General features: G+C 40.0%; 1 protein-coding gene across 1 annotated transcript in view; it reads right to left on the reverse strand.

Annotated features, from left to right (window-relative positions):
- Nucleotides 1–13627: 13627 nt before the first annotated feature.
- The window catches only part of LOC124593996 (galactoside alpha-(1,2)-fucosyltransferase 2-like), a 131545-nt gene continuing 130250 nt past the window's right edge, over nucleotides 13628–14922 (reverse strand). The window contains exon 6 of the mRNA XM_047132347.1: nucleotides 13628–13885. Within this exon, the coding sequence (XP_046988303.1) occupies nucleotides 13628–13885 (258 nt within the window). The remainder of the gene's footprint in view (nucleotides 13886–14922) is intronic.

Genomic DNA, 14922 nt, shown 5'->3' on the forward strand with positions numbered 1-14922 from the left:
GAACACATCTTAATTTATGTCATATGCCAGTGGCATCTTCCATGCAATATTGAAGCGATTCTTCCAGTTGCTGTAGGAATCATAACAGTAAAAGAAATGGTTCTGCAACTATAAAATACTTCATTTAAAACTGTAACAAATCATTTGTTGAAAATATGTCAGCCAACAAATGTTCTATGTCAAGTAATTTTTTCCGAATTTCATATGTACCGAGCAACAACGTAATTTATAATAAACAAAAATTTATTTAACTATGATACACAGTGGACGAATAATCAATTGTGTTTTCGCTTTCTGGAGTTGGCTGCGAGGAACTTGGTGCGTGTAAGTGTCATCTCCCATGTCTGAAATTTTCTTCACCTGCTGTGACGATGTGTCAAAATTCCACACGCTTTATTCTAACATGGACCATATTAAATTTTTTTGAACGGTCAGATGTGGGATAATCGCACAACATGAAGAAAGGCATAGTTAACAATACCATAAATTGCTGTGTACGTGTGGTTTGAAGCGATGCATCGCAAAGTTTGTTGTCTCGTGTGTTGGTTATGTGCGCCTTTTTAATTGTGCTTTAATTCTACACTTCTCGTAACTACTATCACGTTATGCACCTTATATTTTAGATTATACACCTTTAAAAGTGTGTTGTGCATAATAACGCATGGGTGAAAAGGTAATTACTGTGCTTGAGGAAACACTATATCCAGTGCAGTTGTATAGATTTTTTATATTGTAACTTTCATTTCATTTGGTGAGTTACGTTTTTATTTTCTTTTTTGTTTTCTTCATTCTTTAGTTGGAGGTGTGTTCTGTCTAGGCAACTAAATCAAAGGTAGTTTTATTTTTGCCATACGCGTTCCGCTTTGATTTTTGCCATACACATTTCGTTTCCCTTATTTGTGACACATCTTCAGTAGCCTGTAATACATGTTTCTTTTTACACACATAATAAATATATTGTATAATAGTTACAATATGTTACTATGTTATATTTTGTCATGTTCTCCTCTTGTTTTTCAGATTAAACACAACTTTTGTAGCATAAATATCGTCTTGTTAAATTATCATTTGGTGTTACATACGATTTCCAGTGTTGTTAGTCCAAATTAGTCCATATATGTGGTCCTTATACTCCAGCTGGTCTATTTCTGGAGTTTTATCACCCACATTTATTATAACACATCAGTTGCACTTTTCATTTTGTGACCTATATGTGTGTGTAACAGAGTGTGGTGTTGCCGACTGTCACTGTGTGTTTATTCCCATCCCCCCCCCCCTTTTTGTTTGTGTTGTGTGTGTCCATTTATATTTTTCATTCGTTTCGTGTGTGTGTGTGTGTGTGTGTGTGTGTGTGGGTGGGTGGGTGGGTGTCTGCACACGTGTATTTTGTTTTGTGTTTTGAGTCGTTCCTTGTGCGATCGTTTTTTTAACTGGGTATCTGATAAAAAAACGAAAAACACACGTGCACACACACACACACACACACACACACACACACACACACACACACACACAAAACAACACAACACAAATAAAAGTCGGGAAATAAACACACACTGACAGCTGGTAATATCACACTCTGTATACCCCACAAAATGAAAAATGGACTGATGTGTTATAGTAAATGTGGGTGAAAAAACTCTGGAAATTGGCAAGGTGGAGTATAAGGACCAAATGAACACATTTCCAGGACTGCACATATGCATTAATATGGGCTAACAACACTGGAATCGTGAAGTGACAATATAAAATCTCACACGAATACCATCTTAAAAAAACTATCACAAAAGGAACGACACAGAACAAAATACTCACGTGTTCACACACAGATATACAGGGTGGTCCATTGATAATGACTGGGCTAAATATCTCACGAAATAAGCATCAAACGAAAAAACTACAAAGAACGAAACTCGTCTAGCTTGAAGGGGAAACCAGATGCGTATTAACAGAGTGTAGTTTTACCAACTCTCTCTGTATTTATCATGCATCTTTTGTTTGTGTTGTTTCTGTGGATTGATATTTTTCGTTCGATTTGTGTAAATGTAAGTGTGTGTGTGTGTGTGTGTGTGTGTGTGTGTGTGTGTGTGTGTGTGCACGCGCACGCGCGCGCGCGCGCGCACGTGTGTGTGTGTGTGTGTGTGTGTGTGTGTGTGTGTGTGTGTGTGGGTGTGGGTGTCTCAGAGAGAGTTTGGTATATTCAGTTTCAGAACAATACTGTTTTTATACACTCAGTGCTATGTATATTATTTCCCTGAACAAACATTTGACCTCAATTTCAGTGTTGGAAACTGGAGACAGAGTCATTTTAACCCCATCAAATATCCTCCAGAAACAATTAAGTTCGCTACAAAGCATAAGGAGAGGTGGACTACAGAGTGGTCCAGCAACTGTCATAATAGGACAGCTGGACAGGAGCAGAAATGATTAGCGAACAAACAAAAGGTTTACTTAACTTTCCTTTTCAAGCGTAGAAGACCAATGACAAATAAATAGCAAGAAGTAAGTCCAGCTATTACGACAGCAACAACGATGAGGCTCTATGAACTAAGCACAAACGATGGTGGTGTAGCAAAGAAGCTCCAAGCGTGAGTGGGCGAGCGGCTGCCAACAGCTGTCCCATATTGCGGTGGCAGAAGCTGCTCATAGTCCAGAGTTGCTGGGGGCGTGGCTCAATGGTTGTGCACCATTGGGTTCGCCAGATCCAACATGGCAACTATCGGCATCTAACGGAAACTTGCAATTCCGTTGCCAGCTTCGTGATGCTCATGGGGTGGTATCAGTACGTGATACCACATGCTCTCTGTCAACACTGTTGTTTTCAATGATACCTTCTTTGTGTGCTACTTTTTTGCAGCTTCACAGTACAGCTTGAGAGCTTGTGAGTGCAGGTTCAGTTATGTGCCTTTTGTGTGATTGATTATTCTTAATACAATATGGTTAAAAGAAAAAGACCTTGCGTCTTTAACAGCGCTTAGGAATAGCAGTATTGTTTTACTGAATTCAAAGGAAAAACCTTTTTTTTTTTTTTTAGTATGTGTCTTCCCAAGAAGATCTAGAATGTCATTTTTTCATAAATCATACAAAATTTAACAGTGATTTTTCTGTAGTCTGATTTTTTTTTGTCCTGTCGTCCTCAGCGACATCTAGGTATGTTGATAATTATTACTTTACAATCGTCTAATCGCAACTGAAAAATAATTTTTTTCTTCCAATACATGTTTCGTCTTTTGCAAGGGACCTTCAGTGGCATAATATTTAAACTCTTCGTTGCAATAACAAATTGTGCAGCACCTTCAACAACTAGAAAGAATAATGGGTTTCGTGCTCCTTGTGCTAAAGATGGTTCATTTCCAAAATTTCTATCGTATCACTGTTTTGTTCACCAGGAAACTGCATGCGCAAAAGTTTTGAAGTTCGATCATGCTATTAAAGTTATAATTCGTGTAGTAAATTACGTCCGATAATCTTCTACATATTATCGATAGTTCAGAAATCTTTTGAATGTATTGGAATCTGTGCATGGTGACATAATTCTTCATGCAGACGTAAGGTCGCTTAGTAGGGGGAAAACTGTGTGACGATTCTACAGTGTTCTGGATGAGATGATGCATTTTCTGAAATCATCTTCTGGGAGTATTGTCAAGAACTTATCGAGATATGATGGCACCAAGATTTAGGTTTCTTGGCATTAAATGAGCTAAACTTTCAATAGTAAGGTCAAAATGGCACCATTTCACCCATGATAAGCACAGGAAGTGATTGGAAACTGAAATTAGGAATTGCACTTTTAAAAAGAAATTTCCTATAACACTTTCCAGTTCCGAATTCAATTGTGGAAGCCGTAAATGAATGCGATTGTATCTATCTTCCGTGTCTTGAAATCGTAGATACAGAATTTAGTAACAGGTTTAGCCATTTTCAACACTTGAACCAGTGACTATGTTTATCAATAACCCATTCGTTTCTGTCGACATTAATGAACTTAAGGATAGAATATGTGAGGTCTTCGGAAATTGTAATCTTGAAGAATAAGAAATGGGAATTTTAAGTCTTCAAGAACGTATGTATATCCTTGAAATCATGTTTTGCAACTCAAGCAATTTATGGCCTCTGGTGCACAGAAATAAATATCCCATGATCGTTAGCGCTGCATTGAAAACTTATTCTCGTTTCAGCTCGAAAATTTTTTGTGACTCCACATTTTCATCTATGAGCATCATCAAGAAGAAATACCGATCCAGCCTTACAGACTCACATGTTGATGACACCACGATACAAGTATTATAGTTAGAAATTCTGGGTTTATCTTCAGGCAGCGAAATGACTGCGCGCAAATAGCCCGGCTTTATTCAGCCAGTAATTGAGAATAGGAGCACTTAGCGATTTTCAACAAACTTAACACATAATTTGAAACCTTTACGAAACTTTTTGTCACTAATTGACATCACAAAATGACAAAAGGAAGAAAGTTTATCGCTTGCTACATCTTCGCTGTTCATGCAGTCAAACTTCAGCACCAGGTACGACTTCTTAATTCGATACTTTGTTACTGAATCAGTGAAGTTCCGTGGCAGGAAGAAGAAGACTTCTGGTCAGGTGAATACAGGGTTATAAATACAAAATCAAATAGGGGTAATAAAGGAGTAGGTTTAATAATGAATAGGAAAATAGGAATGCGGATAAGATACTACAAACAGCATAGTGAACGCATTATTGTGGCCGAGATAGATGCGAAGCCCACGCCTACCACTGTAGTACACGTTTATATGCCTACCACTGTAGTACAAGTTTATATGCCGACTAGCTCAGCGGATGACGAAGAGATTGATGAAATGTATGATGAGACAAAAGAAATTATTTAGATAGTGAAGGGAGACGAAAATTTAACAGTCGTGGGTGACTGGAACTCGATAGTAGGAAAAGGAAGAGAAATAAACGTAGTAGGTGAATATGGAATGGGAGTAAGAAATGAAAGAGGTAGCCGCCTGGTAGAATTTTGCACAGAGGATAACTTAATCGTAGCTAACACTTGGTTCAAGAATCATAAAAGAAGGAAGAAGCCTGGAGATACTGGAAAGTATCAGATAGATTATATAATGGTAAGACAGAGATTTAGAAACCAGGTTTTAAACTGTAAGACATTTCCAGGGGCAGATGTGGACTCTGGCCTCAATCTATTGGTTATGAACTGTAGATTAAAACTGAACAAACTGCAAAAATGTGGGAATTTGAGGAGATAGGACCTGGATAAACTGAAATAACCAGAGGTTGTAGAAAGCTTCAGGGCGAGCATTAGGAAACGACTGACAAGAATGGGGGAAAGAAATACAGTAGAAGAAGAATGGGTAGCTTTGAGGGATGAAATAGTGAAGGTAGCAGAGGATCAAGTAGGTAAAAAGACGAGGGCTAAGAGAAATCCTTGGGTAACAGAAGAGATATTGAATTTAATTGATGAGAGGAAAAAATATAAAAATGCAGTAAATGAAGCAAGCAAAAAGGAATACAAAAGTCTCAAAAACGAAATCAACAGCAAGTGCAAAATAGCTAAGCAGGGATGGCTAGAGGACAAATGTAAGGATGTAGAGGCTTATCTCACTAGGGGTAAGACAGATAGTGCCTACAGGAAAATTAAAGAGACCTTTGGAGAAAGAGAACCACTTGTATGAATATCAAGGGCTCAGATGGAAACCCAGTTCTAAGCAAAGAAGGGAAAGCAGAAAGGTGGAGAGAGTATGTAGAGGGTCTATACAAGAGCGATGTTTTTGAGGACAATATTACAGAAATGGAAGAGAATGTAGATGAGGATGAAATAGGAGATATGATACTGCGTGAAGAGTTTGACAGAGCACTGAAAGACCTGAGTCGAAACAAGGCCCCGGGAGTAGACAACATTCCATTAGAACTACTGACGGCCTTGGCAGAGCGAGGCCTAACAAAACTATACCATCTAATGAGCAAGATGTATAAGACAGGCGAAATACCCTCATACTTCAAGAAGAATGTAATAATTCCAATCTCAAAGAAAGCAGGTGTTGACAGCTGTGAAAATTACCGAATTATCAGTTTAACGCGCCACGGCTGCAAAATACTAACACGAATTCTTTACAGACGAATGGAAAAACTGGTAGAAGCCGAACACGGGGAAGATCAGTTTGGATTCCGCAGAAATGTTGGAACACGTGGGCCAATACTGACCCTATGACTTATCTTAGGAAATAGAAAAAAAAATGGTTCAAATGACTCTGAGCACTATGGGACTTAACATCTATGGTTATCAGTCCCCTAGAATTTAGAACTACTTAAATCTAACTAATCTAAGGACATCACACAACACCCAGTCATCACGAGGCAGAGAAAATCCCTGACCCCGCTGGGAATCGAACCCGAGAACCCGGGCGCGGGAAGTGAGAACGCTACCGCACGACCACGAGCTGCGGACTTAGAATATAGATTAAGAAAAGACAAACCTATGTTTCTAGCATTTGTAGACTTAGAGAAAGCTTTTGACAATGTTGACTGGAATACTCTCTTTCAAATCCTGAAGGTGGCAGGGATAAAATACAGGGAGAGAAAGGCTATTTACAGTTTGTACAGAAACCAAATGGCAGTTATAACAGTCGAGGGGCACGAAAGGGAAGCAGTGCTTGGGAAGGGAGTAAGGATGGGCTGTAGCCTATCCCCAATGTTATTCAATCTGTATATTGAGAAAGCAGTAAATGAAACAAAAGAAAAGTTCGAAGTAGGAATTAAAAGCCATGGAGAAGAAATAAAAACTTTGAGGTTTGCCGATGACATTGTAATTTTGTCAGAGACAGCAAAGGACGTGGATGAGCAGCTGAACTGAATTGACAGTTTCTTGAAAGGAGGATATAAGATGAACATCAACAAAAGCAAAACTAGGATAATGGAATGTAGTCGAATTAAATCGGGTGATGCTGCGGGAATTAGATTAGGAAATGAGACACTTAAAGTAGTAAATGAGTTTTGCTGTTTGGGGAGCAAAATAACTGATGATGGTCGAAGTAGAGAGGATATAAAATGTAGACTGGCAATGGCAAGGAAAGCGTTTCTGAAGAAGAGAAATTTGTTAACGTCGAGTATAGATTTAAGTGTCAGGAATTCGTTTCTGAAAGTATTTGTATGGAGTGTAGCCATGTATGGAAGTGAAACATGGACGGTAAATAGTTTAGACAAGAAGAGAATAGAAACTTTCGAAATGTGGTGCTACAGAAGAATGCTGAAGATTAGATGGTAGGTCACATATCTAATGAGGAGGTGTTGAATAGAATTGGAGAGAAGAGAAATTTGTGGCACGACGGGAAGAGGGGATCGCTTGGTAGGGCATATTCTGAGGCATCAAGGGATCACCAATTTAGTATTGGCGGGCAGCGTGGAGGGTAAAAACTATAGATGGAGACCAAGAGATGAATACACTAAACAGATTCAGAAGGATGTAGGTTGCAGTAAGTACTGAGAGATGAAGAAGCTTGCACAGGATAGAGTAGCATGGAAAGCAGCATCAAACCAGTCTCTGGACTGAAGTCCACAACAACTTCGTTACTTCCAACTCTACTCGTAACGTAGTTTGGCAGTCATATCCACATATACCATGGAATGTAGCTGCAAAAATATGCCACTGTACGACGCATATTTCAGAAGATATGACGTCATTAACATTGAGATGCGTGGAAAACTATCTTTTGTTTAAAATGGAGCATTAAATTACCCAGACCATATTCATCCAGTGTTTCATAACGAGAGCATTTACTGACTTCCACCGAACTTTAAGCGTAATTTGAAACCTCTCCTAAACTTTTTCTCGCTTCTACGCTTAAAGTCCAATATTTGACACTTTAAGTCATTTTTAAAGTAGTCAGACGTTTGAAGCGTTCTTACGGGCGGGAGCTCAATTGGAGGTTTGCAGGTTTACCGGTTTTTACTACTGTACAGAGAGCATAAATTTACTTTCATTCTAACACATACAGTACATCGCTAAATTTGAACCAAAACAGTGGCTAAAGAAAGAAAACGGAGATTAATTTTCATACAGTTTTTTTTAATCTCAGATCTCATTTTTTATAAGAAATACTGGAAATTACTGTCTCCAACATAGCTGGAAACCTGAAGTCTTCGAACATATGATTAGTCCACCCTCTCTAAAATTCCTGTCATGTTACAAATGATTGTCAGCGCCCCAGAGCACGTTCACTCACCGCTGTGCTACTTGTGTGGTCTAGTGGTTAGTGTTGTTGCCATGGGATCAGGCGTCATGGACTCGATTCCTGAGCTAATTGGAGATTTTATCCGTTCAGGGATTGGGTGTTGTGTAGCCCTCATTGTAATTTCATCATTATCGACGGGCAAGTCGCTGAAGTGGCGTCGAATAAAACGATTTGCACAAGGCAGCCAAGCAACCCTAGAAGGTGTCTCATGGCCTTGCCAACAGTATTATATTATATATTAATTGGATACATATAAGTTCAGTGTCACTGTATGTGGTTAAGTCCATTGTACAGTTAACCACTGTGCCTCCTTGCTCCCCCCTCCCTAAAGTTAGTACTAATGTAGTGTCCCCATCATGCATGTATGTGTCCCAAAGGACCTGTTAAGACGTTTATTAATGTCTCAGTAATTTTCTAATAATTATAATACCTTTCTTATTTACCATTTGTAAAACCAATGCATTCATATGTAATTCTAAAAATTTGAAAAGGTTTGTGGAACAAACTATGTATGCCTGAGATTTTCACATGATGGTGTTGTTAAGATCACATCAATATGACATTGAACAGATGCGAATGGATATTTATATAATGCTGGAATTATGGTCCTGCATATGGTGTAGTATACCAATATCTCATATTATTTATGAAAAAAATTATGTATTGTTCATATCTCATCTTGATGTAATTATTAAGACCATCTCAATAAGAAACCCAATTGGTATTTGTGTAATACTGCAATTTATGGTCAAACACATAGTGTAGTAAACTAATGTACCATCTATTACACATTCCTCATCCCTGCCCACCCCTGCCTTCTCCACCAATTCGAATTCTCTCCTCCCCTTATTCTGCAAACCCCTAATGTTCTTTCTTAAGCCATTGGGTTATATACACTACTTAGTAGTAATTTCAGGTTTTTATTGCGTAATAGTGACACTATTGGAATGTGGCTGTTTTTAGCAGAGCCCCATTGGTTAAGTTAGACTTAACACACTACCTCTATAATATAAGTATATGTGTTACAGGACCTTTTGTCAATAGATGGTAACTTCGGATTTCTTAATATCTCCTAACAGTCTTCAATGGACCACATACTACATTGTCTATAAAACAAATACATAAGTATGCCACTTTGAAAATGTTTGTAGAATCTATTATGTTTTTGTTCCAATCTCCACATGCTTTAAGTAGTAAGACTATATTGATATGTAATTAATAATATTCATGTTGATATTGCAGTATAGATTACTGATGTATCATCTTGGAGATGTATATAGAACTTATTAGGTTTGGTTCAGATCTTCATATGCTGTAAGTAGTGGGACTACAATTACATAAATTTAATGGGCATTCTTGTAATACTGAAGAATATAGTCAGGTATGTAATATAGCTCACTGATGTAACATTCTCTGCCTCACTCCCTCTATGTCCCCCTATGCCCACTTCGTATTCCGCTCCATCCCCCAGCCACCCCAACACCTCACACTCCACCTCAACTGCCCTCTCCATCCACCCCTATGCACAACTCCCACCCCCTACCTCCTGCCCAACCCTTACCACTCACGCAGACCCCCCCCCCCTTAAGTTGAAGAGTCGTGTTCTATTGGAAACACTGTCGCTTTTTTGGAACAAGTAAATAATCTCACTGAGCAGGATCTGGCCCAGAATCTTTCAGCTTCTGAGTTGTGTCATAATTTCGCCATTTCACGTGGAGCACGCAATTTGTTCCACAGGTGTGACTTCTTTCATATAAGTCTCCAGGAATCATTGAATTACCATGTTACAATATTGCAGCACAAGCGATCATTTTTGAGACCAGAATTTGTTTGTGCATCTAAAATGGTTATATTTACATCCAAGTATGAAATGTTGCGTTGTATCATTGTAAGAGGGTGCTATGAAGGTATATTTAAAGAACATGTTAAGCACTTAGACAAATATATATCCACCTTCCCTGGTAAAGCCTTTTGTAATCCAAAGATCATGTGGCTCACACAGTGGTGCAGCTTTGTTGCAAAATCTGCCACTGTTTTGAGAAACGTTAACATCGGTTTATGGGCAGACATGATGAATTTTGGTCATAGGAACGTATTGGCTGTTAAATTCGTCACACAATGTGGTAATGGTTCCTCACTGTGGGCAATGTCAGCCATTTCATATGTCGTCGATGTACCAGAAATACGTTTTTTTTTCATTATGAATCCCATTAGAGGAGTGCCCCAAGGCTCTGTCCTCACTCCTCTCCTTTATGCCAGAACCATACCTACTACTAACTCTCAAGCAGCAACCAAGGTGGAAACCTCACCTCCTTCTGCTACACAAATGTTGCACAGATCTCCACCCCACCAAAGTTGTACATGTCCTTCCAAATTCTCAAACACCATGCACTCTGTCTCGCTTTCTGCATCCATTTGGCTTTCCACACATGGAACCTCTACCATGACATCATATTCCCACACCTCCTCATCCACATTGTACACCTCCGTATCTCCTACCCACAAACTAGATTCCAATAACCCCATTGTCTTCCCTCTGGTGATCTCTAACCCTGCTATGCTGCCACACCTTTACAAACACATCCCACCATCTCTGCACCTACACACACGCCTACGCCAATGCAACTTCAACTGACTCCCTCTCCCAGGCAATGAAAATCGTTCCTTTATTTATCCATCCTACCAGTTATAGCTTTCTCCACCTGTTTCCAATCTACATCATGGCTTCCCCTCTCTTCTCCCTCTCCCTTTCACTCCCTCCCTTCCTTTCCTTATACTCCAGCTACGCCTACCCACCAGACTCATCCTACCTTTCTACCTTTCCCGACGCCCACTTTACTGCATAACTCCTTTCTACAGATACTATCCAGTGACTTACAAATTTAAAACCTCAATCATCTTCGCAAAGTTTCTTGACCCAGCACAGGTCCTTCAGCCGTTTAGTGAAAGTGCAGTGTTATTTATTTTTTAACGGACATCATCATTTCATTTTAATTTAGTGTTTTAAATGTGCCTTTTTGTCTTTATCTGTCAGGCTTTTTATTTCATTTTTAAACTTTCAATGAAGAAACCAAATCTGCATACGTGTAATCATCTCTACACCACATTTTAAAATATTTGTATCCATAAATAAGTTTTTGTAATTTCTTCATTAATTTATGTGAATACTCTAAGCTGAAAAAGTGAGTATTGTACCGCTACCACCCCACCCTCACCTATATGGGGAGAGGGGAATGAAACAACAATAAAGAAAAAATCCATGATCGTACGTGCCAGACAGTTCAGCTCTATTGTAACATGTAAGAAATGTTTTCAAATCTCTAATGACTTCTTGTTCCTATGGCTTGCAATGTATTATACATGTGTGTACGATTTATTAATTTTTAGTTCAACATGCACTCGAGAATGGCTCTAAAGCTCAAATAATGGATGTGTAGAATAAATGAACAGTTTACAGTCAAACAAAACAAAAATAAATAAATAAAAATGACATTTCATTTCCGCTTATCGGACACACTTCCATGCGTTCGCCGCTGATTGGCTGTCGTTTTAAGTTCGGAACTCCACATTGCTGAATTACCAACCTAAGGTTGTCTGATTAATTTTCGTCGACTGCACGTCCCCTCTCACGCTCTTACATAATTATCAGATTGATTTCTCCAACCTGAATACAATGAGTTAAATTTCGACGTTGGTAAGTGAGAGCTGAAGAATAGGTCGATCAGAAGGATTGTATGAGCAGTGTTCAGTAAGTAATGCAATATATTTTTTCCTTGGCCAACTTTGGTTGAAAAAATGTATATTTTGTTGTGGGTCTTCGTGGAATATTCCCTCTTCAGCGCCAATATTTTCTTGAAGTTGCGATCGATAACTGCGCTATACATACCCTTCAAAATGGCGTCTGTACTGGAGATGCTTTCCAAGCAGAGAGTTGTCACTGAGTTTCTTTTGGAGGGAACCCATAACATCGCCAATAGTCATTAGCATGATGTCTACAAAGACCTAGCAGTGAGCGAAAGCAAGGAGAGTCGTTGAGCGAGGTGTCTTTCATCATCATAACAAATTCGTGCTAACTTGTCCGATGTCCCATGTGCCAGCCGGCTGCACACAGCTGTGACTCCTGCTATCTTGGAAGGTGCGGACAGTTTCATTCGGGATGATCGACGGATCACAATGAAGCATCTCATTACACACTGGAATGTCTCTGGTGGTTCTGCTGAAACACTCGTCCACCAGAAAGAGATTTCCACTCTGCAGCGGAATGTGCGTTGATGTGAAACTTCCTGGCAGATTAAAACTGCTGTGAGGACGGAGCGTGGGTCGTGCTTGGGTAGCTCAGATGGTAGAGCACTTGCCCGCGAAAAGGCAAAAGTCCTGAGTTCGAGTCTCGGTCGGGCACACAGTTTTAATCTGCCAGGAAGTTTCACTCGTCCACCAGTTGGGGTACTCAAACGTGTGTACCCACTGAGTTCCTCGCTGCCTAACAGAGGACCATAAAGAGCGACGAAGGACCATCTGTGTGGAATTGCTTGCATGTGAGGAAACTGATCGTGACAATCTTTTGTCGAACATCGTCACAGACGATGAAGCATGGGTTGATTACTTCAAACCCGAAGCATAATCGCAATACACCTCTCCTCCAAAGAAAAAGTTCAAAGCCGTATTGGCAGTTAGTAAAGTCGTGGCGACTGCCATCGGTGACTCTGGAGAGGGTTATTCTGTTTGATGTCCTCTGAAGTGTACTGTGCTACACTCAGGATATTAATTGAATGTGTTCTTCGCCACAAAAATAAAACGAACTTCTACTTCTCCTTGACAATGCAAGGCCTCATAGGAGTATGCGCACCCGAGAGGAACGCACAAAACCTCACTGGACTGTTCTTCCTCATCCACCATACATCACATTTCGACTTTCATCTGTTTGGTCCAATGAAGCATGCACACTGTGGTAAGCAGTATGTGGATGATGAAGAGGTTATTGATGCAATAAGACGTTGGCTCCGACCAGTAGAGTGGTATTCTGGATGCAAACAGGCGCTCTCAGTAAGATAGCGTAAGGGGATTATGTTGAAAAACAGGGTTTTGTAGCCACAAGAGTGGGGAATAATATGGTGCATTGGAAACCTGAATAAGACCAACAAACTTTCAGAAAAAAAGTTGCATTGTTTACAGAACGCCCCTCACGACACTAACATTTCAAAGGATTTAGAAGTATAATGCAAAAACGAGTTATGGAGACGACTCTAAGAAATTTATTGGTGTGGATATTAATGTAATTCCTAGTCGTATCACAAAGAAATATATGTCTTGACGCCAGACTTGTGTAAGAGCAGTCGCTGCACCAGAACGAGAGCCTGTATGCCTACTGTGCTGAGCTGGTGAAGTTTGCTAGGGTAGCCGGTTCAGGTGAGGAGCTCCCACGACGGCAGGTGGGGCGCGAAGCTCATGGCGCTGTTGCGGGTGCCCGGTGGTAGGTGCGGGTTGGCGGCAGCCAGGTCGAACACGATGGCGCGCCCGCCGGCCATTAGCGCTGCCCACGTTCCGAACGTGCCGTAGCTCAGCACTGAGTGGTCGGCAGCCGACAGCACGGCCAGGTCGTGCACCGGCGAGCTGCTGCTGTTGTCAGACGTCAGGAAGACGCTACTGGGTGGGCTCCCCTCCTGCGAAAAACGGCCAGGCAACTAGAGCGCTCGCTACGTCCACAGGCATAGCAGTGGGCACATACGTCATGTAACATAAACATTCCTCACACAGCCATACATCCATAAAAACTTGATAGTTAAAACTGAGTCTTCTGAGCGCCGTAGTATGTGCTGTATAAGTTGCAGGACGCTGAAAATAGTAGGTATGTTCATTAATCGGTGCGTTCGCGAAGTATTCTAACAACCCTACCACAGCAAAGGTCAAAAATTAATTATGATTGTAGTGTTGCTCACGCTGCAAAATATTGCATTTTCGGACAACAACAAAGTTATATTATGTGGCAGGTGTCATTCGAGCACAATTAATAAAGTCATTTCTTGAAATAATGGATAAACTAGGCACTCCTCTTTTCGTGTTTCCCACGCTGGTCTCTTGTGAACTCATGGCTCAATCGTCGAAAATCTAGGTAGTGATGATTCCAAGCTCGGATTCGAAGAGGCCTACTTTTGCAAGTTAGGACAACGGTGATGTAAAAAAGTAATCAGCACTCCGAATTTAAGTCACACTTCTTTTTTTATTACTTTTGTTGCAATATCACGTAACTCGTTCCAGAACATCACTTCACAATATAAAACATACTTGAAAATATCTTCCTCACTGTTAAAGTTCACATTTCATAAACTGACTACAATTTGCGTCTTTTTAACATGACGACCAAAGCTTGACTCTCTAATAACCCCTTACGCACCCAAAAATCAGAGTTACAAGTACGTCAAAGATCATAGTGGCAAAGGAAAGAATACACATAAGAATAATATCATTGCAATATATACATATCGATGTATCGAAGTACCTCTACATTAATGAAGTCAAATCTGAATGTTGTCACAGAAATATGTTAATTATTTTACAGAAACACAGTAGAATATTGCTGATATCGAGAGGTTGAGGTGGGGTGCCGTAATGGTTACGTAATTCAAGTACCATTACAGTATGATGAAATAAATAGTAGTCCCCCTTTCTGCCACCAGGTAAAAATACGGCGCTGTAAGCA

The sequence above is a fragment of the Schistocerca americana genome, chromosome 2 (assembly GCF_021461395.2).
Source record: "Schistocerca americana isolate TAMUIC-IGC-003095 chromosome 2, iqSchAmer2.1, whole genome shotgun sequence".
Taxonomy (NCBI): domain Eukaryota; kingdom Metazoa; phylum Arthropoda; class Insecta; order Orthoptera; family Acrididae; genus Schistocerca; species Schistocerca americana.